The sequence below is a fragment of the Trematomus bernacchii genome, unplaced genomic scaffold, assembly GCF_902827165.1.
Source record: "Trematomus bernacchii unplaced genomic scaffold, fTreBer1.1, whole genome shotgun sequence".
NCBI classification, from domain to species: Eukaryota; Metazoa; Chordata; class Actinopteri; order Perciformes; family Nototheniidae; genus Trematomus; species Trematomus bernacchii.
This window is the reverse complement of record NW_022987950.1, coordinates 3955981-3983611: the sequence shown is the minus strand read 5'-3', so window position 1 is coordinate 3983611 and position 27631 is coordinate 3955981. Positions and strand designations below refer to the sequence as shown.

Sequence of the window (27631 nt, the reverse complement as noted above, 5' to 3'; positions counted from 1 at the left end):
GTTGTTGTTAAGTAATACAAGACAGAATGATATGATGATCTCCGCACTACGGGTGCTCCGTGCATGCATGCAGTGACATGTAATATCCAAGGATTAGAGACTGTTGGATGCTGCTGTTTTGAGCATTGCAATATATTTATCTACATTATGTTATTTATTTATGATTATTTTTAGGCTCAGCAAAGATTTGTTGTCAGTTTGTATAGGTGTTGCTATCTGCTTCTTCTTTTTTTTCGTGGTTCTACAATCAGAGTTACAAGGGTCTGTAAATGCAATGAAAACAATTGGCCACAGCAAATCATTTATATTACAAATGTAATTTTTACTTTTTAATACTTCAGTACAAAGGATGTATTGAATAATGTAAGTGATATATGTGTAGGCCTACACATATAAATCATTAGTCAAAACAGGGCTACATTTGATTGAATTATAAAAGGTATATTTCACAGATAAACCTATTAACCCTGCCCCCTTAAAAGAAAAACGGTTTTGTTCGATTGTTTGTTTTTATCTCATTTTATTATGAGGGATTTAGAATGATAACTTTAAGGATTTTACGTGGAAAATATTACCCGGAAGTATTACGTGTATCGTTTCCGGCCTATACCTCCATAGTCTTGACAGCAGCGGGGTTGCCGGTGGTTTGAGTAGCGGTGAAAAGTCATGGCAGACAAGGCACAGATACAAGAAGCGATTAAAGTCCAAGGCGAAGTGGTCCGGAAGCTGAAGTCAGAGAAGGCTAGCAAAGAGCAGGTCAGTATCTCAGTGAGGTGTGCTGTGTGCGAGCTGTTAGCATGCGGTGAACAGCATGTCATGTTGGGCTGGAACAGACCAGGGATGCTAACAGCTAGCCAGCCAAAGATACCGCTATATAAACTAACTGAAGAGCTGACTAGTAACCCGCACTGACCATTAAACGTACGGGACCTTTTCGGAAAAACTGACCAGGACTGTGAAGCATTCATTATGTTAGGTTACGGTTAAGTGTTTGAATGAAACCCACATGATACAACCTGGCAGATATTTAAAAAATACAAAATACGTAATTTATATAGCCTACTGAATCAATTGGAAAAGACCAAACATTTATAAAAACTATCGTGTTGTAGTGTACGGCGCAAGTGAGTCAGTAATACATTGGTCTAAGTTAGGGCCATACGTATAGGTATAAACCGAGCTTAAAGCTTGGGCCATACTTGACCCGCTATTTGTTCAGCTATCACACCAGCTGCTTAAAATGACTGTATTTCAGGTAGAAGGGACTGCTTCTCACTTTGTTCCTACCAGTGTTACATGATAGCCGAATCGGCTAACTGCTAGCTTTAACATGCCCCAAATGTAATGGCTTACCGCTTCCTTCGGCTTGTCGACTAGCTAGCTATTTTGTTAGTTGATGCAATAACTTGCAGGCAAGTGTCATCAGCATGTTCAGGAAACTGTGGCCAGTGGTGGAAAGTAACTAACATTTACTCAAGTACTGTGCTTAAGTACACATTTGACAACCATTAGTGGGTCAACACAAAATCTATTTGGAGCAATTTTGCTAAGAAGTTTTTTGTAAAAAATATTTTAGTTTAGTTTGATACTTTATTATCAGCTGGCACAAAGATAACTAATAAAGACATATCCTAGACCTAGTCTGTACCAGTTTGATCTCAATTTAAGTACTGGTTCCTCCAATAACCTGCCATGCATCATAGAGGAGGTATCAGCATGTTTTTGAATTTAAAGTGAGATAAACCTCACTTCAAATAAAACGTTAAAACCTTAAAGCATTGACAGAGAGTGCTACAGTAAGTGTTTGCACCATGTTTACTATTTGTCTAGTTTGGTCTGATTTATTTGCTGTTTTGTCCAGCAAAGTGTTATTGAGCCCACAAAGGGTCTAACATCAGGACATAATTCAGCAAAACAAGCAGTGGTTATGGAAAGTGAGAGTGGAAAGTTCCATAAGTCTTTTTCTCAGAAGACATTTCTTGTTATAGTGGACAAAGAACAGGAGTTACTAATAACATGGCTGTTATTAAGTCATCACTGTGTGACTGTAGGCCCCTGAAAGTGAAGCAGCTAATTCCACGTTACACCTAAAGTCATCACAGAAGTGTAGTTAAACTTCAAATGTTTAGATCTGTGGTCTTCGGGATCAATTTTGTAAAATCATTACCAAAAAAAATCCTTTTATAACTCAGAAATTAGGTTTAACTTTGTGTAAATGAGATCTATTGACCATACATTTAAAAAAGAAGAGTAAAACGTGATAATTAGTAGGTATAAAGTTGCGTTAAAACGTGTAACACAGATTTGATTATTTATACTACATGCTTTATAAATAGTCAAACCGAGAGGACAAAAGTTGATAGTAAGACCACACAAGAGTTAAAATGATACCCCTAAAAACACTGAATGCACTCGACATGTAGATTGGATTTTAGGGTCAGAGCAGCCCCTGTGTTTGTTTGGTGTGTGTGTGTATGCTGGCTGGCCTCTTTGATTGACTCGCTCTCATGTGATCTCATGTTCTATCCTCCACGCTGTGATGATGATGATGATGATGCGGCGTCATGCCCTGCCCCCCCCCCAGTGATAGGGTTGCTTACCACTTTTCTCCTGTTCTTCCTGCTAACCCCGGATGACCTCGGCCTGCCCCCCCCCCTTCATCACCATCATCTACCTCACTGCTGAACCCAACCCCCCTGGACATCACTGATCAACTCACTTCCTGGATCTACCTCTACCGACCGTTGTGATTGGCTGCTGTGGCTGTTCCTGTACGACACCACTGAACACTGCTGTTCCCATGATGCACTCCTGAACTTTTGCCTGTCCAATTATTGGACTTATTTTTTTCCGGCCATGTTGTGTGTTCGTGCTTGCTCGGGTCTGATTCGGACTGCGACGCGTGTCCGAACTCTGCATTCTTTCCCTGGGATCAATGCGGCTCAGGTAGGCTCATGGTGCTGTGTGTGTCTGTGTGAAATAAAATGTTGTCAGTTGTTGGGATTGACCGGGTGAGATATCCAGCGTTTTTACGACTATTGGAATCAATTATTTGTATTTGATTCCTGATCAAATAAATGAATAGAAAAACGTTGTTACTTTGGCTCTGATGCAGCTGTCTGCCCCCCCATCAGCCCTCTGACATCCAGGCAAACTGAGCTGTGTATTTCTCAGACGCTTGTCTTTCAATCTTTGAGCAGATTTTAATTTGCTTTAGTTGATCAGTTCAGTATGTGATGTATGTATGAAACCTTGTAGAGTAAGTGTTGACAGTTCTTGTGTGTGTATTACAGATCGATGAAGAGGTTTCCAAACTGCTGCAGCTGAAGGCTCAGATCGGAGGAGATGATGGAAAACACCAGTTTGTTCTCAAGACGGCAAAGGTAAGACGTAGTTCTGCTGCATTCAAACACACAACCAGAGTACTGCAGCAATATGTTGTTAAAATATGATTTGTATCTTTGAATCTTTAAAACATATCTGTACATGGAGAAACACATGCCATTTTAAAGGTATAAAGTTGCAATCTGGCATGGAAAAAAATACATTTGAAAATTGTATACAGCTAAATGTTTGCAGTGACTATCCATAGATTATTAACTTTCTTCGAAATATCAGAAAAGTACAGAGCACCATCACACTGTTAATGCATTGTAACATAATAACATGTAGCCCTCAAACCCCCCAGCATGGAGGTCTATAAGATAACATAGTAGTTAAAGCCCACAAAGCTAACAATGGCTGTCTCACATGCTGTTTACATGAGCTTCCTATCACTAGTATAGTAATAGAGCCGTGACCTTGAAGGCAACCTTTCTCAGTTTTACCCGCCGACCTCAGCACTACAACCCTGCTGATCGATGCACGCCTAATTGACAGAGTTCTTTAAAACATTTAAAAAATCATCGTCAGGATTTAATTGCACTAAATGTGTTTCTCTATCAGGGAACGAGGGACTACAACCCCAAGCAGATGGCCATCAGAGAAAAAGTGTTCAACACCATCCTCGGCTGCTTCAAACGCCACGGTGCAGAGACCATCGACACACCTGTTTTTGAACTAAAGGTACATGTTCACATCACCGTTCACTCAGGAGACTTGGCAAGCAAAAACATGGCGGCTAACATGAAGAACTGCATGGCTACAGCACAAGCCTGTCTAATGTTTTACAACCAACCAACAAAAATGAAGTCTAAACTTCTGGGCACGTATGACCGCTGATGTATGTCCATGGTACCTGTTGACCTTTATGTCAGAATCTATCCTCTCAAGGGCAGAGTAGTGCAGTGATGACGTATTTTTGTGTGCTGACCCTGAAGTAAGCATTTCACTTGTTACCTCAACATAAAACAATGTGATTTGTTGCCATTGGATTTTGGAATATTGCAGAAAACAAGATCTGATACTTTTCATATTAACATCACTTTGTGATTTTTTTTAAAGCATAATTGTATGTAAGCTAACATTAGGCTATAAACAAAATGCATGACTTCACGTCACCACCACTCAGCTATGTTTTAGAAACAGACTTTTTAAAATTCCCCAGTGCTGTGTTTACTGACGTATTTGATGTCTAAGGACATAACGTGAACATCTCTTCAGCTCGTGTTAACCACTTCAGCTCGTGTTAACCACTTCAGCTCGTGTTAACCACAGACCTTATTTCATGCATTTTACCAAAGCCATGTCCAAAAACTGTTTAATTTTTGACAGAGGGAACTGGAAATGTTGACATGTATTGAGGTTTTAGGACACCTTCACCTCTCGATTTTAGATCATGTAACACTGGAAAAGGAGGAGTTGGTGTTATATGACATGTATGCTATTTGTCAGGTTTAGGGGAAGTGTGCTCACACGTCTAATTGAAGGAATCCCCCCCTCACCTCTCCATACTGCAAAGACACAGCCAAGCTGGTCTCCTCTCTACTTTTTGTGTCTTATTATAAACCATCTGACCTTTTGACTCACTATGAGGTAAAGATGAGTGCTGGTTGTGGTGGAATGCTCTCCAGGTGGGCGTTCCCATGGGGCCGTGACATCACGTGACAACGATTAACTGAACACTTTGAAAACATAAAGATTTGAATCATGTGATCTTGTGATTCTCTGTGCTGTAGGAAACGTTGACAGGAAAGTATGGAGAAGACTCAAAGCTCATCTACGACCTGAAGGACCAAGGAGGAGAGCTGCTGTCCCTCAGATATGACCTCACTGTATCCTGCACCATATTCACATAGATGTTTTATTATATAAGGGATCATTGCTCTGCTTAACTGAAGGTTCACGAAAGGGAGAAAATACTTTGTGTTGCCTCTAAATGTTTTATCATTTAACACATTAATGCATCAAACAAGATGCTTCTTATTAACAGTAGAGCAACATTCATTTCTCAACAATGGATTTTTGAATATCCTGTTACTAATCAGGAGGACACAGGGTGTGATTCTGCAGATTAAGAATTTGTCCTTTACTTTATGAGTTTACTTACATTTATTTATGAAATATAGAACTTCCCTTTATAATTTTTGTTTTGTTACAAAGGTTGCTTTTTAATTGTAACAATTGTATTTGTCTTGTATGTTGGTGCTACATTAACTTAGCCTAGTCCTCAAAGCACAGTGTTGTTCTTGACCTGCCGTCCTTCAGGTGCCCTTCGCTCGCTACCTGGCCATGAACAAGATAACAAACATCAAGCGTTACCACATCGCTAAAGTGTATCGCCGTGACAACCCCGCCATGACTCGGGGACGTTACAGAGAGTTCTACCAGTGTGTGAGTCATCCTGATCCATACGCACCACGACCCGCATACCGGAGGATCTGTTAGATCTTTAAAAACTGACGTGGTTTTATTCACTCAAATTTGTATGCGTTTCAGGATTTTGACATCGCAGGGCAGTATGACGCCATGATTCCAGACGCTGAGTGTCTGAAGATCGTCTACGAGATCCTCAGTGAGCTGGACATCGGAGACTTCCGGATCAAGGTTAGTCCCATCAATTCAGGGAAATGGCTATAGGGAAGCCGCAGATATGACGAGTGGAAGAGATAATCACTCTGATGTGCAGTATGCATTTTTCTCTTCAGAAGACTGCTACTTATTTAGTTTTTCCCACTGGGAATCATAAAGGTTTTCTGACTGTGATAACCATGTCTTCCGTGTGCAGGTGAACGACAGACGCATCCTGGACGGGATGTTCGCTGTGTGTGGTGTTCCAGACGACAAGTTCCGCACCATCTGTTCAACAGTGGATAAACTGGACAAGGTTTGTGCTGCACCATGTGGAAAAAAATAACCTATTGAGATTATTTTGCGACTAAAATTGCCATATGATAAACGATACTGAATGGATTGATCATTTTGCATCCCAATTCTCATAACATTTGAAATATAAAATGAAACAATGGTTATGGGCTTTTTCTTTTTGAGAATCTGGACCAAACAATATGTATTAAGTAGAATACGATTTGCAGGCTGGGGTATCCCTGCGGCTCCACAATACTTACTTTAACAAGTATTCAATAATATGTGTCCTGTAAGTTGAATAGTGTACTAGTCCATATTGTAATTTCGATTAATTATGCAGCCCTCCTACGTGCAAATACTCAGCTTTTATGCACTCAGTTCTCAAGAAGGACATGTACAAATATTGTAGAGCATGCTAAAATGTCGCTATAATGAGACAAACGGGTGTAACCCTGTTTTCTTCCACCTTCTCTGTCATTCATCAATATCTCTATGTTGTTTGAACCCAGATGCCGTGGGAGGAAGTGAGGAAGGAGATGGTGAGTGAGAAGGGTCTCTCAGAGAAGGCTGCGGACCAGATCGGGGAGTACGTCAGTTTACAGGGTGAGACTCCCAACTCACAGACATCAGTGACATGTTGTCAGTAAAGTATTCACTCCAAACAGGGGTTCATGAGATGATTGGAGCTATGGTTATTCTCCTATGGTATTATATCAAACAGCATCTAGTGTTGGGCCTTTTCCTGGACAAAAAAAGCATGTGGGAATTTCTGAACGGCATTGTTTCAAAGGTTTGCATGTATAAGCATATTAGCTAGAGCGTAGGTTTGGCAGTGAAACTCTTCAGTCTTATGGCGCATTTCCACTGCAGGGCCTCGCACGGCTTAGTACGGTATAGTTAGGCCTTGGTAGGCCAGGCTCACTTTATGCTGCGTTTCCATTACAGTTTAGGAACTGGGGTAGTAACTATAGTAACGCAGTGTAGGCGGAGCCGTGACGTCATCTTCAATGCGAACCACAAAACCAACATGTCTGCAGACTTGACAAAGCATTAATTCATGGTTTTTACTAACCGGTATCAGTATGTTGTTACTTCAGCATCATTTTGAAACGAGTATTACAATTAAATCACGGTCAAATATGTCCATCTTGTTGTAGTTGTAGCCCCCTTGCTAGCGATTCTCTCACTAGTTTAGCATATCTCATGGAGCCCCCTATACACTAAAACAGAGCTAAAGAGGGGGAGTACTGGACCTTATTCCAACAGGGTGCTGATGTAGCTGTGTTTGTGTTGCAGGTGGGATGGAGCTGGCAGAGCGCCTCCTGCAGGATCAGAAGATGTCTCGGAGTAAGCAGGCCTGTGCGGGGCTGACGGACATTAAGCTGCTGTTCAGCTACCTGCAGCTGTTCCAGGTCACGGACAAGGTGACTCACCTGATATGTTTCCTGAGTCAACAATGTGTTAAAGCTCCTTATCATACCTTCTACTTTCCTCTCTTCTCTGTTAACCTGCTACCTTTTCATTCCTCCATCCTGTGCAGGTGGTGTTTGACCTGAGTCTGGCCCGGGGTCTGGACTATTATACAGGGATCATTTACGAGGGGGTTCTGACTCAGGCGGGCATCGCTGCTGAAGCCCAGACTGGTTCCGGTGCAGAGGAGAGTGTGAGCGTGGGCAGCGTAGCGGGCGGGGGCCGGTACGACGGGCTGGTGGGGATGTTTGACCCCAAGGGCAGGAAGGTGCCATGTGTGGGGGTCAGCATCGGCATCGAGAGGATCTTCTCCATCATGGAGCAGAAGGCCGAGGTGTGTGTGTGTGTGTGTGTGTGTGTGTGTGTGTGTGTGTGTGTGTGTGTGTGTGTGTGTGTGTGTGTGTGTGTGTGTGTGTGTGTGTGTGTGTGTGTGTGTGTGTGTGTGTGTGTGTGTGTGTGTGTGTGTGTGTGTGTGTGTGTGTGTGTGTGTGTGTGTGTGTGTGTGTGTGTGTGTGTGTGTGTGTGTGTGTGTGTGTGTGTGTGTGTGTGTGTGTGTGTGTGTGTGTGTGTGTGTGAATACGTGTGTGTGTGTGAATACGTGTGTGTGAATACGTGTGTGTGTTGCTGTCACACTGTAACTGTGTGTGTTTCAGGCCTCAGCTCAGAGGGTCCGCACCACAGAGGTTCAGGTGATGGTGGTGTCTGCTCAGAAGAACCTGCTGGAGGAGAGACTCAAACTGCTCACTGAGCTCTGGAACGCTGGCATCAAGGTGTGTGTGTTGTTAACTAGTGTTATATTTGCAGATTCTTCTAACCTTGCTTAATGTTGCTTTGTAAGTCTGGAATCTGATTTCTGAAAAGTATTAAAATCACCTTTGCACTAGAGCAGGAGTGGCCAACCCGCGGCTCTCGAGCGGGTTCATTTTGTATGTGATAGAGAGGGGCACATGAGGAAGAGAGTGAGGGAGCTCACAGAAAGGCTGAGAGCAAAAGAGAGAAGGAGAGAGAGAGAGAGAGGTCGGGGGACATACACCAAGGTTGCGGTCGAATAGTCCAAAAATCAGCTCCTAAGTTCTAACCCTATCGTCTATCCCTTGACCTCTGAGTGAAACGTCACGGGGTTAAGGGATAGTGGATAGGAGAATTCAAAAGGATTTAGGAGAAGAGACTGCGGTGCTTTAGAGAATCCGACTGCACTTTCACTATCTGACGTGTTTATGATGCGCCAGCAGAGGTCATAAATGTGCGCCTGCTGCTGTGGGGAAACTATGGAAACTACAGTTTTCTATACAGCGGACTACAACATGGATGTTTAATAAGAACGAGGGACTACTGTAAACTCATCTAGAGACTCTGCACCGTGCTCTGATGCTGTTGTTTTATGCTTTATGAACGGGGACAACAGAGAAACATATTCTTCATGACCAAAGTTGGAATTGAAATAAAAAAGGAAAGTGAAACTTATGCTCGTCACCCTCTCCCTCCGGTCCACATTAATACAAATGATCCCAATACGTATGATTGTATGAAAAGATCTTCAAATCAATACAAATGTATTTATTATAAACGTTAGTCATTAACATCTATCACTGTGTATATCACCATTCAAACATCTTTTAAAAGTTGAACAAACCCCACACAACTCAGTAAAGACTGTGAAATGTTGACTTTATTTGATCATTTCAGTAAAAACTAACGTTCATATTTCTCTTTTTGATTATAATACTGATGAACGTTCAAAACAAAGCACTTTGGCAACTTTCCACATACGTTTTAAAATGCTTAATAAGCACCGTAACTTTCATGATATCATTTCTCGTTCATAATCGGTTGTTTCCGTTAATGCAAGGCATTGTGGGGCAGCATTTTCTCCTCTCCTTTCGTAAAGGGAGGTCCAGTGGTTCCTAAGCTAAAGGAGGTTCTAAAGGAAGTTTGAAACCTCCTTTCCTTTCATCTAGAGCAGGGGTTTTCAATGTGTGGGAAGGTGAGCCTCCCCTCAGAGAACATAAGAACAGCCGCGCCCCCCCTCCCAATTATTATTGCTATTATTCAAGGTTCAAGGTTCTTTATTGTCAATCTGACATAGCTACAGAGTAATTATGCAGTTGAAAATCTTATGTCACAGGCTTCTCCAACAATGCAACATAATAACATAACATAATAACAATAAGAGCAAGAGCAATACAAAAATAATAATAGTTATAAAAATGAAATAAAGTTATGATGTGGAATAGTGCAGTATGAGTCTATATACAAGTTATTGGAATGATATATATATATTAGGTATTAGATACATACTACTGAGTAGCAGTTGAATGTTTGAAGTTGTTTCAACAGTTCCATTTTTTAACAGTCTCACTGCCCGCGGGAAGAAACTGTCTCCGAATCTTCTTGTCTTTGCCAGGATGCTGCGGTAACGTCTGCCAGACGGCAACAGAAAGAACAGTTTGTGGCTGGGGTGATGGGGGTCTTTGATAATCCGTAGTGATTTCTTCCTGAGCCGCTGGGAGTAAAGGTCCTCCATGGATGGCAGCTCCGTCCTGGTGATGTGCTGTGCAGTTTTCACCACCCTCTGTAAAGCCTTACGATCGAGGTCGGTGCAGCTGCCGTACCAGGCCGTCATGCTGCCAGTGAGGATACTCTCTATCGTGCACCTGTAGAAGTTGCAGAGTATCCTGGAATCCATTTTGAACCTCCTCAGCCTGCGGAGGAAGAAGAGCCGCTGTCGAGCTTTCTTGGTGATGGTGGTGGTGTGAAGAGACCATGTCAGGTCCTCAGTGATGTGGACCCCAAGGAACCTGAAGCTGCTGACTCTCTCCACCGTAGTCCCATTGATGGCGATGGGGGCGTGTCCCTCTCCCTGCTGCTTCCTGTAGTCCACAATCAGCTCCTTTGTTTTGCTGATGTTGAGATGGAGGTTGTTATCCTGGCACCAAGATGTCAGGTTTTCGACCTCCTCTCTGTACGCCGTCTCATCATCATCTGTGATCTGGCCGATGACGGTCGTGTCATCAGCAAACTTCACGATGGTGTTGGAGCTGTGTGTGGCCACGCAGTCGTGGGTGAACAGGGAGTAGAGGAGAGGGCTGAGCACGCAGCCTTGAGGGGCACCGGTGTTGAGAATCAGGGTGGAGGATGTGATGTTTCCCACCCGCACTGCCTGGGGTCTGCCCGTCAGGAAGTTCAGGATCCAGTCACAGAGGGCGCTGTTGAGCCCGAGGTCTCTGAGCTTGATGGCCAGCTTGGAGGGCACAATGGTGTTGAATGCTGAACTGTAGTCAATGAACAGCATTCTCACATGTGTTCCTGTTCTTCGGGTCCAGGTGTGAGAGGGCAGTGTGGAGGGTGAGGGCTATGGCGTCGTCTGTGGACCTGTTTGCTCTGTAGGCTCTGTAAACTGCAGGGGGTCCAGAGATTCAGGGAGGGAGGAGGAGATGAATGATTTGACTAACCGCTCAAAGCACTTCATTATGATGGAGGTGAGTGCTACTGGGCGGTAGTCGTTGGGGCAGGTGATGATTGTCTTTTTGGGGACAGGAATGATGGTGGAGTGTTTAAAACATGTGGGGACTACAGACTGCAGCAGGGACCTGTTGAAGATGTCTGTGAACACCTCTGCCAGCTGAACTGCACACACCCTGAGAACACGGCCAGGGATGCCATCAGGTCCAGGAGCCTTGTGTGGGTTAACCCTTTTAAAGGATTTACACACATCTGCCCTGTTTAAAACAAAAGGGCAGTGTAGCTCCTGGTCCCTCTGTACCTCCACAGCCTGGCTGCTCTCAAAGCGTGCAAAAAAACTGTTTAGCTCATCTGGGAGAGATGTGCACGCAGACACTCCCGCAGCACGCCCCGCTGCTCCTTTGTAGTCAGTCATTGTCCTTAGTCCCGCCCACATATTCCTAGTGTTACAGCCTTTGAAGTCAGATTATTATTATTATTATTGTTGCTATAATGCAGGGGTATTCAATTGCATTTCAAAGAGTGAGAGACAATGTCATTAAATGCTCTGTTTTCGCTGTCTACCTTCCACCACCGTTTCTCTCCTCTTGTCTCGTCTCTGTGTGTTTGAATCTATCGTGCTGACTCACTGACTGCACCAATTTGATTGGCTGAGTAGCGTCACCTCCTTAAAACATGAAACAATAACTTTTTTAAAACCTTTTTATCTTTATGTTTTAAACACATTTTTATAAAACTCCCCCACTACTTGGACTATTCCTTGCACCCCTCTAGAATAAGCCTGAATGGTCTCAACCATATTGCATCAGTAATGTGCACTTGTTGTTATAACAAGATCGCAAGGACAGTGGTAGCGATCGGACAATTGAGAGTTGTTCAGTTTGTGGAACATGCGTGTGCGACTGTGCGTGCATGAAAATATACCACACACCCAATTACAATAGCATGTTCAATTCACTACCCTGGAAGTTAATAAAGTTGTTAAAGTTGGAACAGCCGGTGGACAGCCGTTCTTCCTTGCATGTCAGTCGCCGACACCTTCTTACAGAGGACAGGCAAATCTAGCTGCAGCACGACCCGTATATTTTCGCACGCCGTGTTCTCAACACATATTTTTTAACATTTTCAACATCGTGGATAAATCCTTATATGCTCCCGGCAACACACTGAACGTCAACTTTGCCTCCTTATTACACTCACCCCTACTTTAGTGGGAACAATGAGTCTGCGTCTTTGATGCACACAGGAATAAACGCAGATCATCCTCTGGCTGCAGCCTTTACCGGTGTTCCGGATTAACTGGTTTCCCGATCAACTGGTTTACAGAGGTGGCCTTCGACTGAAATACACATTTCGATCGCTTCTTCTGTCGTTTACATAAATCTGTTGGTATATTTGGCTCGGTAGGAAGACTTTGATGCACATTCAGTACCAGTGTGTGAGGTTGTGGTTACGATGGCGATATCCGGACGCGAACAGCGAGGACTACAAAAAATAAACGAGTTGACTGGGGATGTCTGTTCAAAACATTGCGAGCTCCAATAAATCATTTAAACCAGCTATTGTTGCCTGACTTATTACTGAATATCGTTCTTAATGTGATACCAAGTCCATCTGAGACCTGTGTACACCTTCAGATAGCCTCCAAGTGAAGCGTACGGTGTTTTACTCACAGTTTGAAAGCAGCGTGGAGAACTCTTCAGCTGTGGTAAGCTTTGATCCGCCCAGGGAACTGGGACCCATCCCATCAGCTACTGCATTAGCAGACATAGCAAAAGGAAATGAGGCTTGATACAGACCTCAGTCAGTATACTATTTCTAAGCAAATGCCTACTATAATATGTATACTATATGGCTTAAAGTGTACATACATTCGCTCACATTATAAATGATGGTCGGGTTGGAATAACCTGTGGTGATGTTACGACGTGTTGATTCGTGGCGCACTCATAACGCGCAGGGCTTGAGTGATTTTTACTGTTGGGACTCGGGTTTGAGTCCAGTATGAACTTTTTTGTTATTTTCATGTCGATGCACACTGAATATTATGTTTGAATAGAGGATTCCTAATATTGTTTGCCGAGACCAACATTCATGACCAAGCAGCATTTTAAAGTCTAAATATCCCTGCTGCTATCTTTGCAAAATGAGTTAACAGTCACATCTTATCTGGATGAGTGCTGCAGAATACCGTTTTTATAAGGGATACATGTGTGTGTAGTCTTTCATATTAAACATGATCGCTGGTAGATAGCCACAGAAGTGTTAACACAGTTTAACCTGGGTGGATCACAGTTTAAACTGGGTGGTCACAGTTTAAACTGGGTGGGTCCCAGTTCCCTGGGCGGATCGCCGTTTACCTGAGCGGGTCACAGTTTAACACAGATGAAGACTTCTCCACGAACAGGTCTCAGATGGACTTGGTATCACATTAGGAACGATATTCAGTGATAAATCAGGCAACAATAGCTGGTTTTAATGATTTATTCGAGCGGATCACAGCTTACCACAGCTGAAGAGTTCTCCACGCTGCTTTCAAACTGTGAGTAAACACCATACGCTTCACTTGGAGGCTGTCTGAAGGTGTACACAGGTCTCAGATGGACTTGGTATCACATTAAGAACGATATTCAGTGATAAATCAGGCAACAATAGCTGGTTTAAATGATTTATTGGAGCTCGCAATGTTTTGAACAGACATCCCCAGTCAACTCGTTTCTTTTTTTGTAGTCCTCGCTGTACACGTCCGGATATCGCCATCGTAACCACAACCTCACACACTGGTACTGAATGTGCATCAAAGTCTTCCTACCGAGCCAAATATACCAACAGATTTATGTAAACGACAGAAGAAGCGATCGAAATGTGTATTTCAGTCGAAGGCCACGCCCCCCACATCTGTGCCCCAGTTGATCGGGAAACCAGTTAATCCGGAACACCGGCACTTGCTTCTGATCAGAGTCAATGCGGAAAACCCGCACTCACACAGGTAGGTGGAGGTGAAGGGAATGAGCACTCACACAGGTAGGTGGAGGTGAAGGGAATGAGCACTCACACAGGTAGGTGGAGGTGAAGGGAATGAGCACTTTTACAGCCTTCTTGGCGAGGTGGGGGAACTCGGTCTCCACAGACAGCCAAAAGTGTGCAAGTGTCACTTTATTCATCTTTTTTTTCTCACGCTGCGCCTCCCCTGAAGCTCATTTCACTCCGTTAGGAAGGTTCCTAAGCTAAATGGACTATTGGACCGCAACCCCAGCATGTGTGCCTGTGTGTATGATGTGGCTCTTTGCAGTAACACAGTAAAATGAGTGGCTCTTTACCTGACTGGTTGGCCACCCCTGCACTAGAGATTCATCAATTAAATGTTTATATTATTATAAGACTGACCTGCCAATGCTGATTTTCTTTCCGAAGAGCGTGTAACTTTTCATCAAAAATAAAAATACATTTCTCAGTCTATAAAACATAGACTAATGGAATATAACTTCCATTCACTCAAAAGGGGCACTTGTTCCTTTACTGCTGATTTTGGACTTTTTGGTGTGAAAAGTTGACTGCTGTCATTGTCACACTGAATGCTGTGTATGTGTCCAGGCAGAGGTAATCTACAAGAAGAACCCCAAACTGCTGAGTCAGCTGCAGTACTGCGAGGACTCGGGGATCCCCCTGGTGGCCATCCTGGGAGAGCAGGAGCTGAAGGATGGGGTGGTGAAGCTGCGCGCCGTGGCAACCAGAGAGGAGGTACCTGAACACATCTTTATTAAAGATGATAACAAATTATGTTTTTATTACCATTCACACACAATCATGCAGAGGCAGCCATACAGGCTCAGAGAGACTAACCTTCACACACTCAGTGTTGGCCATTGGGAGCCTTTTGGGGTTGAGGGCAAATATATTTAGATGTGTGTGTCTGTGTGTCAGGGCCGTAAGACTGAGTTTGAGTTTGTGATGCTGCAGGACTAACCTCACTGTCTGCTCCTCTCCCCACAGGCTGATATATCCAGAGCAGATCTGATAGCTGAGATCAAGAGGAGGACCTCTGAGGCCTAGACGTTCACCCCTGCCCCCCCACGCCACCTTCAAACAGACACTCTGCACACACTCTTTTACAGACTCCTTTGCAACATGAAACAGAAGGTTACCCTTAGCAATGATGCCAACATGATGTTCTTAAGGGTAACATGCCTTCAGTGTCAGCACTGTATAACAGGGAGCTGCTGTGAGGAACGCATCAGCTTTATCTATAAAGCTGCTAGAGCAGCTACATTTATTTGTACAGCTCCATCTCTGCACTCTGTTTAAGACATGTATTTTCTCCCTGCACCATCTCATGCTGGAGTTAAACTCAGCTTCTAACAAAAACACTTTCATTTGTTCCATGGCTGTACTGTCAGGTGTCTGAAATAAACTCAATACTCAGCAGCTTGTGTTCACTGACATTCTCAGTTTAAAACAAAACAATATGATGTTTCTCACTTACTGTACCTTAGGTGGCATGTAGCCATGTAGCCTGTTCTGGTTTGTATGACTTTATATCAGACATGGGTTTAACAGGGTTTACCTGCGTCTACGAGGGTGGCTGACAATGCTCAGGATGGGAAATCATGTTGGATGTTTTTTAATGAAGAGCACATTTCTTCAGATCAACATTTACTACAACATGTAATAGAAATCAAGCAAGTTCTTCAATATCAATAGGATTTCAAATGCTATCTTAATCCACTGGAGACCTGACAGAAATCCTTTTAGAAAAAGGGTTGAATATAAGGAACACACAATGAGTTTCTTCTTTCCTGGTAGTAAACTGAATATCATTGGAGCTTGACATGAAAATATCGCCTTGAACTGATGAAGAACAGGCATCTATCATTTTCTTGACTAATATTGATTTCAAGAGTTTCCATTGGCACTATTTCATTTGGTGCAGTCTATTTGACTCATAAAGCCTACTATTGTAATTAATAGTGTCAGTTAGCTTTTTCTTGTGTCAAAAATAGTAAAAGCTGCCTTCTCAAGATTATAACACTTGTTCTTACAGCCACATTTAGAAAAATCATGCATTACATAAATAGTTCTCTTAGCCAATAAATCAAAACCTCGTCTTTACATCTTGTTCCTATGTGGATACGTTTTCCATATTATATGGATGACTATTTGTAAATTCATTTGGAACTATCAGTGAAACAAGTCTTTCAGACACATCTCATTTAACAGCTTGATCAGGTTCATTTTCAGATTCTTTAGCTATAATGGCAGATTTTGTGAATCTGGTGCAATAATCCTGTATCAAAACAATGCTATTTATAATTATATATACTTAGGGTGGCTACAAACCGAGAGGCTAATCCTGACGCAGTAAGCTTACAGTGGAGAAGAGGACACCATTCATCTGCAGGGAAGCACTGACAGTCATCTTCTTTGAAGGACGCTTCCTTGGTAGCACATGTCTTCCGAGTCACTTGCTTCAGAAGCGAGGCAAGAATCCTTCCTGGCATTCGGAAAACAGGCGAGCAAGTGTGCAGGTGTGCGTCATATGAGAGGCCCCGCCTTACATTTTCCGCCACAGATTTTGGGAAATTGGTCTGTGCGCAAAGCATTGTGGGGATTTTAAGACTGCGGAGTCTACACATGTGCAGCCTCGAAATTTCTCGCTATGAAGGACGCAGAGCTCGGTAGAATTCCAAGTATGCTGGACATTGGAACAGTCCTTCGGCGGGACTCGTTGACGTAGTATCCTTGAAATAGTGGCTCTGGAGCATCCTTCCTTGACATTGAGAAACACCCATGGACTCAGTGAAGGCTCAGGGACATTTTGCAAAGTGAGAACACAATCCTAGATCAAGTTATCTTGATTCAAAGTGAGAACACACTTTGAATCAAGATAACTTGATCTAGGATGAACACATCTGGGTCAGAATGGCCAGGATTATGTTAGCCTGGGTTAAATAAAACCTGTTTGCTGTTGATAATCCCCACTTTGTGCAAGTGGTCATGAATCAGTCGTTGTAAAGAGTTAACATAAATCATTCACTCCATACATTTACATGAAGTAACACCATCACATTTTCCTTTCAATCTCATTTATTAAAAATGAGCAACCAATAAAGAGTAACACATGTAAAAAGCATGCACAAATAAAACACTGAAGATGAAAGACAAACAAGTGAACTATACTAAAAGCATGCAGATAAAATAAGATAAAATATTGAACATCTATCTGTAAATAACATTAACAAAGCAAACAGTGCTGTAGGAGGTGGGTGGTGAGTCAGGTGGGGGGGCTAAATGTTGCAGATCCTCATCAGAACCTGCAGAGCCACAGCCTGATGAGCTTCCCCCAGCGTGGCGTAGGCAGAGGGTCCCGGTAAGATCTTGACCAGCCCTTTGAAGTCGGGGGTTATCCCGGGGACGGACAGCTCATAAAAGAACAACATGAAGCCCTTGGGCACCACGTGGCTCAGCCTAATATTGTAGTGCGGCTTCCCAACACCCTTCGCCTCACACAGCTCACACAGCACCGCCATGGGGCAGGGGAGGTGACCCTCCAGGGGAGAGACGTAGGAGGAGGAGCTGGGAGGGGGCGGGGGCTGGGGGACAGCGGGTTTTCCCACTGCTTTGCAGAATTCAATGGCATCCCTGGATGGAGGGCGGGCCAGGCGGGGAGGGGGGCGTGGAGGGGTGAGGATGTGGCGTGGCGGCTTCAGGGGGACCGGCAAGAGGCTTTTAGAGAATTTATGTGGAGGGGGGGGCTCGTCAGTGGTCGACTTCATTGTAGACTGCCATTTGATGGAGATGTTGAACTGAAACTTCTTCCTGAATGCTGGGCACAAAGAGAAGAGCAGCTACAGTAGTAAGGTGTTTTGACATCAGTAAAGAAAAAAAAACATTATCTTGGGTATATACTTGTGAATTCTCTTGAATATGTAAGTTTTAATGTTCTTAACCGGAGATAGATAGATACATAATTACCCCACCTTCACAAGAGAATGCCTCAGGCTTTTTAAAAAAGATAAAACAAGAGTTTGGTTATTCTACGTCGTGCCACCTGTTGTATTTAAAGCAGTCACAAGCAGCCAGACTCAAAACAGAATGAACATCTAGACATCACAGAGATGGAGTGGGGAGAAAAGATCTTGTGACATAAGTGAAACAGTTGTGTGAAAAATGAAAATAAAAAAGAGCTGAGAAGTGTTGACCATTAGTGGGTGTGAAGGTCAGATTTTCAGTATTGGAAATGTAAAACACAAAGTTCCTGTTAAGTCTTTTGAATCAAGTACAAATCAAGTCCAAGTAAAGTAAAGTTTATCATAATACTAATAATTAAAGCTGCATTCAGCATTGAACTGCCCCGCCCCCCCATTCTAACACGTTTGGGATATTGTCTACAGGCCTTGGTGAGTGCAGTGATGCTTTCATAACAGTTTGCAACAAATGGTTGCAATTTAAGTCAGAATAATATATTTTTTTTTTGTTGTTGTCATATTCCAAAAAGCCAATTTACGGGTAATAAAAAAGCAAGTTATACAAATGTCAGCAATGACATGAATATGGGAGAAACCCCCTCAAGCCCAACCACTGCAGAATTGTTATTTCTGTGCCCTACCTGACATCTGTACCATTTCATTAGAGAAATGCATTACAATATATGAAAGGTTGATCATATTTACAGTGATGTGATCCATCATCTGAGCTCCTACCTTCCACCAGCACCTTCTTGGCCATAGAAGCAGCATAGTGGGATAAGAAGACGACTATAGCAGACACCCCCACTATTCCAGGCCCTGCCTTCAGAGAGATCCTCTCCACCCCCTCCGCCATACCACGCAGCACCTGGGAACAAACACACGTTGCCTTGACTACAGGACACTACAGGCTCTGGGAAAACTTCATGGGACTTTTTTTACTTTTGTAAAACTAAAGAGCTCCTCATTTTAATATCGCATGGTACTTTTTGTCTTAGAATATGGATTTGAAAAGGGTAACAGTCACACAGGCAAGATAGTACATGCGAGACCTGAAGAGTGCAGTCAGGTCTTCAGCTCTCCATGGCACTGAAGTTAGCTTACACTAGCTACAGCCAACCTGTTGTGTACCAGTGGTGTTGTAGCACACACACTCAGTCTGGCTGATTGACGGGTGGTGCTCACTCCAAAACTCAGTTCCTATTCTATGCCATTCAACTTATACATGTGCTGTTGAGGCATATGTAAAATAGTAGGCCTTGGGAGCGAGTAGATAAATGATTCTTCTGTTTTTACATCTGTGATTCAGTTCTACAGTTAGGGATGGGTACCGAGCCCCGGTATTAAACGGGCCCCGGGGCTGAATTATTAAAGACCGTGGTACCGTTAAGCTCCGACGTTATCGGTCTTTTTATCGGTACTGGAGACATGTAAAAAATATGTCATGTGTATTATTGCTACACAAACCTTATATTGCAGTTTTAGTGTCGCCAACTCCGTTTCTAACATGCAAAAAGACTGCAAAATGCTTCATTATTCTTAGTATTTTCGATCTCTCCAAACCAGGCGAGAGATCTCTCTCCCCCGCCTGTGTGCGAGGGGGCGGGGCAGTTTACACACACGCAGCTGCTACATGCAGCAACACACACACACGGAGGAGATGGCGGAGAGAACGCGCTCCGAGGTGTGGTTAAACTTTACCCGTCTCGCTCGTTGCCTAAAGTGCAATAAGAGTTTAGCATGTCAGGGCGGTAACACGAGCAATTTGTCTAAACATCTTGCAAAAGTGCACCACATTCAGACGGAGGAATGCACCGGGTTCGACTGTCTCTCTAGTAGCTCTGTAGCCCCGCCCACGAGTAATGTTTCCACGTCAGGTATATTATGTATGCTAGCAGCAACACACGGAGCTAACTCAATGATACAAACATGGGTTAATGATTAGAGGGAACTGAGTTATTTATTTTGTTAAAGTTTCAGCCATTCTGTTTACAGTTCTGTCATCGGATTATTTAATACCATTTGTTAAAACATTGTTGTTTCTTTTGATGTGAAATATTATGTATTTAATTTAAATAAAAAGCAATGTTAGTTTTGTTCACAATTTGTTTATTTTCATTTTTCATTTAATGTTTATTTGAATAGGGACATGAATGCACATTAATGAACACCTTAGACAAATAATGCTTCAAGTGTAAATATGCCGGATTTTAGCTTTGAGCTAATTTCCATCCGTAGTCCCTGACATACAACATATAGTTAGTTTACCTCATTTTTCTCTCCAAAAGAACCGATAAGAGTACCGTTAAAAGACCGGACCGATAAGCGGTATCGATAAAAGTAGTAATACCGTTAAAACCTTAACGATACCCATCCCTATGTACAGTATTGCAATGCTAAATGGTGTTTGTCTACCAACTCAAAATAAAAACGGCTCCACCAGCTGAAAATCTGCTCAAAGATAGGTAGGTCAACCTTCTGAGAAACTCCATGAACCAGCCTACGATAACAACATAATGATGCTGGCCAACGAGATCATCTCTGACCCCAACCATGTCCTGAACAGAGAATATGATAATAATAATAATAATAATAATAATGTTATTTATATAATATGAATGTCAAATCAAAAATACAGGGTCCAGAGATTTAATAAAGCTAGACTTCAGCATTATTTGTGCACCAGTCAATCCTCCAATCAAATACAGAGCTAAAATCCCAGGTTAAATGTACGCTAAAGGGTCTTGAGCATGTTTTTCTTCAGTGATCATGCTGATTTGGTTAATGTTTGTTCCCTTGTATCTTGTCTTAAATATTTGTCCTTGTTGATGTTGCGAATGGAGCTGCTGGGATGCGAGACACATTTCAGACTCCTTTTATCTGACAATAAAGTATAATGGTATCGTAGATCAAAACTATTTCTGAAAAGGATGCATTTCCCTCTGTCAGCAGTGTTCTTCTCGTTCCCTCGGAGCGTTACCTGCAGCAGCTGGTCCGGCTGGGTGTTGGCGGGCAGCTCTCCGATGCAGAGGTGACTCTTCTCCGTGCTGCGGCGCACACTGAGGCGGAGGCCGGCCTCCAGCCTGTGACCGTTCAGCAGGTGCACGGCATCGCTCACTACATCTGGTGAGCTGTATTTGGCGTAGGCGAAGCCGCGGTTCTGCCCGCTGAAGTTCATCATGAGGCGGAACTCCCAGAGGGGCCCCACGGAGCCGAACAGGGGGATCAACACGTCCTCGTAGGTGTCCCGTGGGATCTGGCTGATGAAAACCTCACATCGGGCTCCTGGGGGGGGCAGGTCCCACACTGACCGCACAGAGGAGAGACGGTGGGAGTAAGTGCATGGCTTGATTATATATCAATGATTGCTAATACAGGGTTCTTACACCTTTTCAAAAGTCAAATTCAAGCACTTTTCAAGCATTTTCAAGGTGCATTTTCAAGCTTTTCAAGCATCTTACAGCTGTTGTAAATTACATATTTATATACACATACTTATACTTATACTCAAATGATTATTTCCCTACCTCACATTAAATCAGATGTTCTTTATGCTATAAACAACCAAATGTGTGTTTCGTGATAGCATTCTACATGAGGATGAAACATTTAAGAAAAGAAAACTAAGTTTAATATTTCAAAATTAGTGATCTGTACGTAGACTGGGCATCCCATATAACCTGGCTGAGCCGATATAAAACAATCAGCCAAATAACTTTTCAATACATTATTTTATTTTTTTCAATACATTATTAATTACTATTTTTGAGGTACTTTTAGGTTGGCAGTAAACATAAGTCAGAGGTAAATTGTGTACTTTGACTCCATATTTAATACCTTTAGTTACTTTACAGATGTGGATGAATGATGTGAAATATAATCAAGTGTTAAATCAGACTTTAGTTCCACCTGGAGTAAATTCACAATCTACCCTGCAGTATACAAAGTCATTCAAACTAGCTGCACCTTTACCAGCTTTGAGAACACTTTCATGATCAATCATTATAAAACATATCATATATATTATTCTGAAATGGACCAATCTGCACAATGATTACTTTTACTGTCGCTACTTTAACTATATTTTGATGATAATACTTTTCTACTTTTACTTGAGGAACATTTTGAATGCAGGACTTTTACTGCAACAGAGTATTCCTACACTCTGGTACTTCTACTTTTACTCAAGTACAATATCTGAGTACTTATTCTACCTCTGGTAGTATATTAGTCTGAATTGTAGCCACAAAATCACGCAGAGCTGCATAAAAATAGACTCACAATGGGAACAAGTGGAAAATAATAGTTACAAATGTGTACAATGATTTGTAGGTAATTTTGACTACTCAAGACACCTGATTTATACATCTTCAAAGGAAGACTGTGTTCATTCTACAATTACATGGGATTAAAGCAACATGTAGTTTTACTTGTATAATACTTCAATTTTATATAAAAGACAGTTTGTTTTCATCTGTTTTCAAATAAACAAAGTATTGGCTTTCAGAATATTAAACTTGTTTCGGCAAATTCAGATGATAAATACAACTTTGAAGCTTGTAACGGCATAATTACAAGCAGAGAACGGAGTAATTTAACATCACAGCAACAGCCGGTGTTTCTTGTGAGTGTTTCCCCGGTACACAAACTCAAAAATACACAAACACACTCGCGAGCTTCCCCCAGACCAGTAATACAAACTAAAATGTGTCTTCGGGTCAATGTGACTGATTTCGATAGAGAAAGTCACATTTGGTTTAGGCACGAAACATACTACCAGTAGAAATACATTGCTTTTAAAATCGCTCTGTGTCGAATCAATAGATTATATTTCGTGACTATAACACAAAATGCCGTGAGTGCTTCATCCGCTGAACACCACAGGATGGCGACTGACATAACATAGGTACGCTCCTCTGAAATGATTGTCCCCTGCAATTATTATTATCCCTCATCGAGTTCGCTATTCAGCTTGCTAACGTTAGCTTAAACAAACGTAACAAGCAACGTTAGCCTAATCTAAAATGCTCTACTACGGCGTACCTTTCATGTGGCTCGTCAGCGCAGACTCTCGCATCGTTATTTTTGCAAACTTTGCAGGAGGCTACTCTTGGGCTTGACCCTCGTCTTAGCCATGGCTTGTATTTGTCTTCTGCTAGCCAACGCTCGTTGAAACTGCAACCTCCTGGCATACTGTCATCTATCACTCTCATCAGAATGCCCAGGTCACACGTAACAAAAACACTTGCAGGTCACGCGCATAGCGCGGGAAGGCCGGAGCGGAGCTGTTTTATGTAAAGCGAAGCAATTAAGCGCGCTCCGACTTCTTTATTTTCTTTTAATCTAAAAAGCGAAGTAAAGCATTTAAAATTTCAAGCACTTTATCCCAAATTCAAGCGCCATTCCCAAGATTCAAGCACTTTTCAAACCTTGAAAACACCTCGTACAATTTCAAGCATTTTCAAGGATTTCCAGCACCCGTACGAACCCTGTAATATCTATATTTAAGAATGGAAATACCATCCCAGTATTAGGGTTGGGAACCGAAACTCGGTTCCAGATGAGAACCGATAAGAAAAGGCCAGGTACTGGGTACCCATACAAAATACACAATTTTGGTTCTGCTTAACGGTTCCTAAACGCTGTAGACCCTGTATTCCACCGGGTCCGTCTGTGCCGCGGCGACCCGGTGGAATACAGGGTAAGGGCGGACTGGCCATCTGTGTGTTCTGGAGAATCACAGAACGGCCGGTCGTCAGCGGGCCGTTGACGGCCGGCTCGGTTCGCTAACGGCCGGCACCGCCCTTGATTTTTTAAAACTGCATCATGTAAGTTGCGCTGACAGGCGACAGAGGTCCACAGTTGCCCCGCAGCGAGCCTCCCCCCGCCCTCCCGTAGACAGTTCACGAGCTCAGTCACTTCATAACACCAAAGATGGATGGCGGTAAACGCTCTAAAGTGAGGCTCCACTACACTAAAACAGAAAAAGACAAGGCACAGTGTAATGCCTGTTAATAGCTTGCCACAGGCATAGCTCAGTTCAAATAAAGCACAGCTATTGTGCAATACATTTGTATTGCATGTATATTTTTTATTTGTAAAAATGTCAGTTAAAGCTTAAAAGAATAAAGATATTTTTGTTATCTAAACGTTTGACCTCTTTCTTTTACAATTTTGGAATCGAAACGGGGAATCGATAAGAACCGGAATCGATAGGCAGAACCGGAATCGATACATTTCAGACAATACCCATCCCTACCCAGTATCAAGAAATGTTTTCATACATTTTTACAAGAGGGTTACAATTTCAATAATTCTAAACATCTATACTGAAAATCTAAAATAGCACAAATTGAAAGATGGAAGTTAAAGGAGAGGTGTCATGCTTTTCCGGTTATTACCCGTCCCCTTGTGTGTTATGAAGGTTTTTATGCATGTAAACGGTGTGCAGAGTCAAAACCCTCAAAGTACACCCTATAGCGAGTAAAACTCTAACACAGAAAATACCTCCCCAAAACGCCTCGTTGGAGATACGTCATTGTCCATTTGATTCTTCTGGGACGGCATGATGTCAAGCCGTACCCGGAACGAAATGGACCAATCCGTGGAGCCGTTACGTCACGTCCGCGGAGCCGTTACGTTAAGCCCCCGCTGATTGGTCCAAATTGACCAATCCACGGACTTCCTCACACACACATCTGTGTGCAGGGAGCAGGCAGCTCAGCTGATTTCTCCTCCCTGGCTGCAGGCTGATAACAGACAGTTGGGATCGCGGCGAAATTCTCTCTGCAGACCCATTCTCACAGCGTTTATCAACCTTTTTCTTACTCAATATCAAGCCACACTTAATGTTTTTACTTCGGCTGTGACTTTGTGTGTGCTCAGGATGAGTTTGGCTGTGTATCGCTAACAAGGAAACCACACCTCCACGGAGCTCAGCGCGATTCACAACGTCCCGACCAATCAGAGCACACTGTGCTCACAGGGAGGGTGGGGGCTGGAGCTATTTGAGCTACAACGAGCCGTTAAAGGCAGAGAGTGAAATTCAGTGAATACAAGTGGTTTACAGAGATGCTGTATGAGAAACCAATGTGAGTTTGGAAAAATGCACAATATAAATCTATTCTAGTAGACCTCAACAATGGAATTATGATCAGTGGAAATGGCCATGACACCTCTCCTTTAACATTTTATCCCTTGTTTTCAGATTTGTTTTTACTTATTTCAATAATCCAAGTAGAATGGATGTGTCGGTTTAGAGTACCAGACATTGTTGTAAAGTGGGGAATTAATAGATTTTGCTCAAGTGATCAATACATAATAAACTTCATGTTGTTGAATGGAAATATCATATTTAATTTATTTAGTTTCAGTTATTACATAAGCAACTTATTTTAATGTAAGAATTTGTTAATTATCACATGTGATATAAGCATCACAATATTCAACAACGTTATCGCCTGTTCTCCTGCAGTCCTAATACTGAATTAAACTGATCTTTGTTGCGAGGTGTGTGTGAGCTGCAGGTCTCACCCGCAGGCGGTCCTCCATACTTCCTCTGGCCGTTCACCTGAGCCAGCTTTGTGTCCGTTTCTATCAACCAGGCTTCTAGAGCCTGCACCCGCCCACTGTTCAGCACCTGGGGGGGGGGGGGTCACACAGGGAACAACTCAGCAGCTCCTCTTCAAACAACTGATTCCAAACAAGTTTACTTGTTCTTAGTTGTTCTTAGTTGTTCCTAGTTGCATAATAATTCTGCACACTAATAGTTGCCCAATAATTGTTCACACATTGATTTTCTCCTAAGAAAGGAAAAAAACTCACTTTTACTCATTAAAATCATCCTCAAAAATACAACTTCCCTAATAATTGTGCACACAGTGTATTTAGATGCAAATTCTTTTGTTCTTTTAAGATTTCGAAAGCATGACTTTTACTTGCAATAGAGTATCTTCACAGCTAAGTGTTGCTACTTTTGCTTAAGTATAATATCTGAGTAGGCCTACTTCTACCACCACTGCATCTAGGGGCCCTTCAAGATTCAAATATTAGATTGATTTAGATTCTTCCGGATTGGAATATAAACTGATACTTGTTCAATATGATATTGTGATACAGCTTTAAGTATTTTTCTGGTCTCTGGAGCAGCAACGTTATTCCATTTTAACCAAATTATAACACTGTAATGTATTATTACAGGGTTTGAGCTGACGAAATGTAACAAGAAAGATGGTCAACGTTAAAGAGAAAAGTTTCAAACGCAGCACTGAGGTGAAGGAGAGAAGTTTTTTGTGGAAAAGAGTTACGACAGGAAAATATTCGTCATTTCAAGTCATAACTTTAAAACTCAAAATAACTTAAAAACTTAAAACAATCTTTTATTAAAGCTTTTAACTAATGATGACACCACTCTGTTTTACTCGACTTCCATGTTCTGTCTGTTTCTGTATTACTGCTGCTATTGTTCAAACGCTGTATGTTATTGCGTGCGTTGGGTAATTTAGACCGCAGGCTCTGCGACTAGTGACTAGTTTTTGAAAAGTTCTGTATAAATAAAGTTATTATTACAATTATTATAACCAACCAAAAACAAAGAAACAATCCTTTTTTAAATGAATGTAGATTAAGCGTCCCGAACACGCCGCTTTCACGGGCGGCTCTGGGCTAACATCGTCTTTTTTGTAAATGAATGTAGACTAATGAGCTGCAGGTGGTCCTCAACCAAGAGGCAGTGCACGGTGAACGACGTACGACGTACGTAAAAGCCAAACTAAATGTTTTCACAAGAAACCTTTACAAACAAGTAACGATGCAAAGCACGAGACGAGAAAAATACTTTACACAATGTAGCCAAATATGCGCATGTGTTTAGAAAAAAGATCGCGAGGCACGACAACAAAAGTAACCATTGTTGGAATCGGAGCTCGCGCCGTCACTGCAGCTAGCGCTCAAATGTATTGTAAACATTTCCTCTCAACAGGAGAGTACTTTTGGACTTAAAACACAAACACAATATATAAACGGACAAAAACAAAGTGAAGGAAACTATTAGCCTACCTGCATTTGATTGCTCTCCATGCTCTCGGTGTTCATGCGGATAGTGACGTCTTTGCCCGTGACCGCACGTTTAGCCACACCCTATTGGCCCGCAGCAACCCCTCACCGCGTCTCCTTCACGGGCAGCTCGGGTTTTACATCCTCCTGACAAGGGAACACGTTTTGCCGCGCGGCCGGTTCAAATTTGAGCAAAAATAAACTGACAAAAGTTTAACAACAGTTCCTGGGGGATCTAACAGTAAGACTAGTTTAAAACTAAAAGGAATTGTAACTAGGTAGTGGTGGGGCACAAAAAACGTAGATGTCTATAAGCTTCTGCAGTGACGTGCAGTGAGGTTCATGGCTGGTGAGGCACTGGCACTGACTCTTCAGGTTTACAAATATTATATTTTGACCTAAATCAAAATATAATATTATTTTCAAAAGCTTTT

General features: G+C 42.5%; 2 protein-coding genes across 3 annotated transcripts; one reads left to right on the top strand and one right to left on the bottom strand.

Annotated features, from left to right (window-relative positions):
• Nucleotides 1-604: 604 nt before the first annotated feature.
• On the top strand, nucleotides 605-15603 carry hars (histidyl-tRNA synthetase). 2 transcript variants are annotated; one of them, XM_034115727.1, is made up of 14 exons: nucleotides 620-756; nucleotides 2585-2946; nucleotides 3294-3383; nucleotides 3946-4065; nucleotides 5118-5213; nucleotides 5647-5772; nucleotides 5878-5985; nucleotides 6167-6265; nucleotides 6756-6849; nucleotides 7543-7670; nucleotides 7787-8050; nucleotides 8370-8486; nucleotides 14773-14919; nucleotides 15172-15603. In XM_034115727.1, exons 2-14 carry the CDS (start codon nucleotides 2857-2859, stop codon nucleotides 15229-15231), a joined length of 1539 nt encoding a protein of 512 aa, XP_033971618.1. In that variant the 5' UTR covers nucleotides 620-756; nucleotides 2585-2856; the 3' UTR covers nucleotides 15232-15603. The 2 variants fall into 2 exon arrangements, with proteins under 2 accessions (XP_033971617.1, XP_033971618.1); XM_034115726.1 differs by lacking the exon at nucleotides 2585-2946 and having other exon boundaries at nucleotides 605-756.
• Nucleotides 15604-17244: 1641 nt separating this feature from the next.
• Nucleotides 17245-27379, bottom strand: dnd1 (DND microRNA-mediated repression inhibitor 1). The gene is made up of 5 exons (XM_034115730.1): nucleotides 27201-27379; nucleotides 25677-25782; nucleotides 21124-21449; nucleotides 18879-19011; nucleotides 17245-18001 (listed from the first exon to the last, which is right to left on the bottom strand). Exons 1-5 carry the CDS (start codon nucleotides 27234-27236, stop codon nucleotides 17463-17465), a joined length of 1140 nt encoding a protein of 379 aa, XP_033971621.1. The 5' UTR covers nucleotides 27237-27379; the 3' UTR covers nucleotides 17245-17462.
• Between the last annotated feature and the right edge of the window lie 252 nt (nucleotides 27380-27631).

Coding starts and splice junctions, on each gene's coding strand:
- hars (XM_034115726.1), top strand. CDS start 667: ATGGCAGACAAGGCACAGATACAAGAAGCGATTAAAGTCCAAGGCGAA. Junction 4,066..5,117: donor CACCTGTTTTTGAACTAAAG/GTACATGTTCAC, acceptor TCTGTGCTGTAG/GAAACGTTGACAGGAAAGTA. Junction 14,920..15,171: donor CCGTGGCAACCAGAGAGGAG/GTACCTGAACAC, acceptor CTCTCCCCACAG/GCTGATATATCCAGAGCAGA.
- dnd1 (XM_034115730.1), bottom strand. CDS start 27,236: ATGAACACCGAGAGCATGGAGAGCAATCAAATGCAG. Junction 25,783..27,200: donor TGGAGAGCAATCAAATGCAG/GTAGGCTAATAG, acceptor CCCCCCCCCCAG/GTGCTGAACAGTGGGCGGGT. Junction 21,450..25,676: donor GTATGGAGGACCGCCTGCGG/GTGAGACCTGCA, acceptor CTGTGCGGTCAG/TGTGGGACCTGCCCCCCCCA.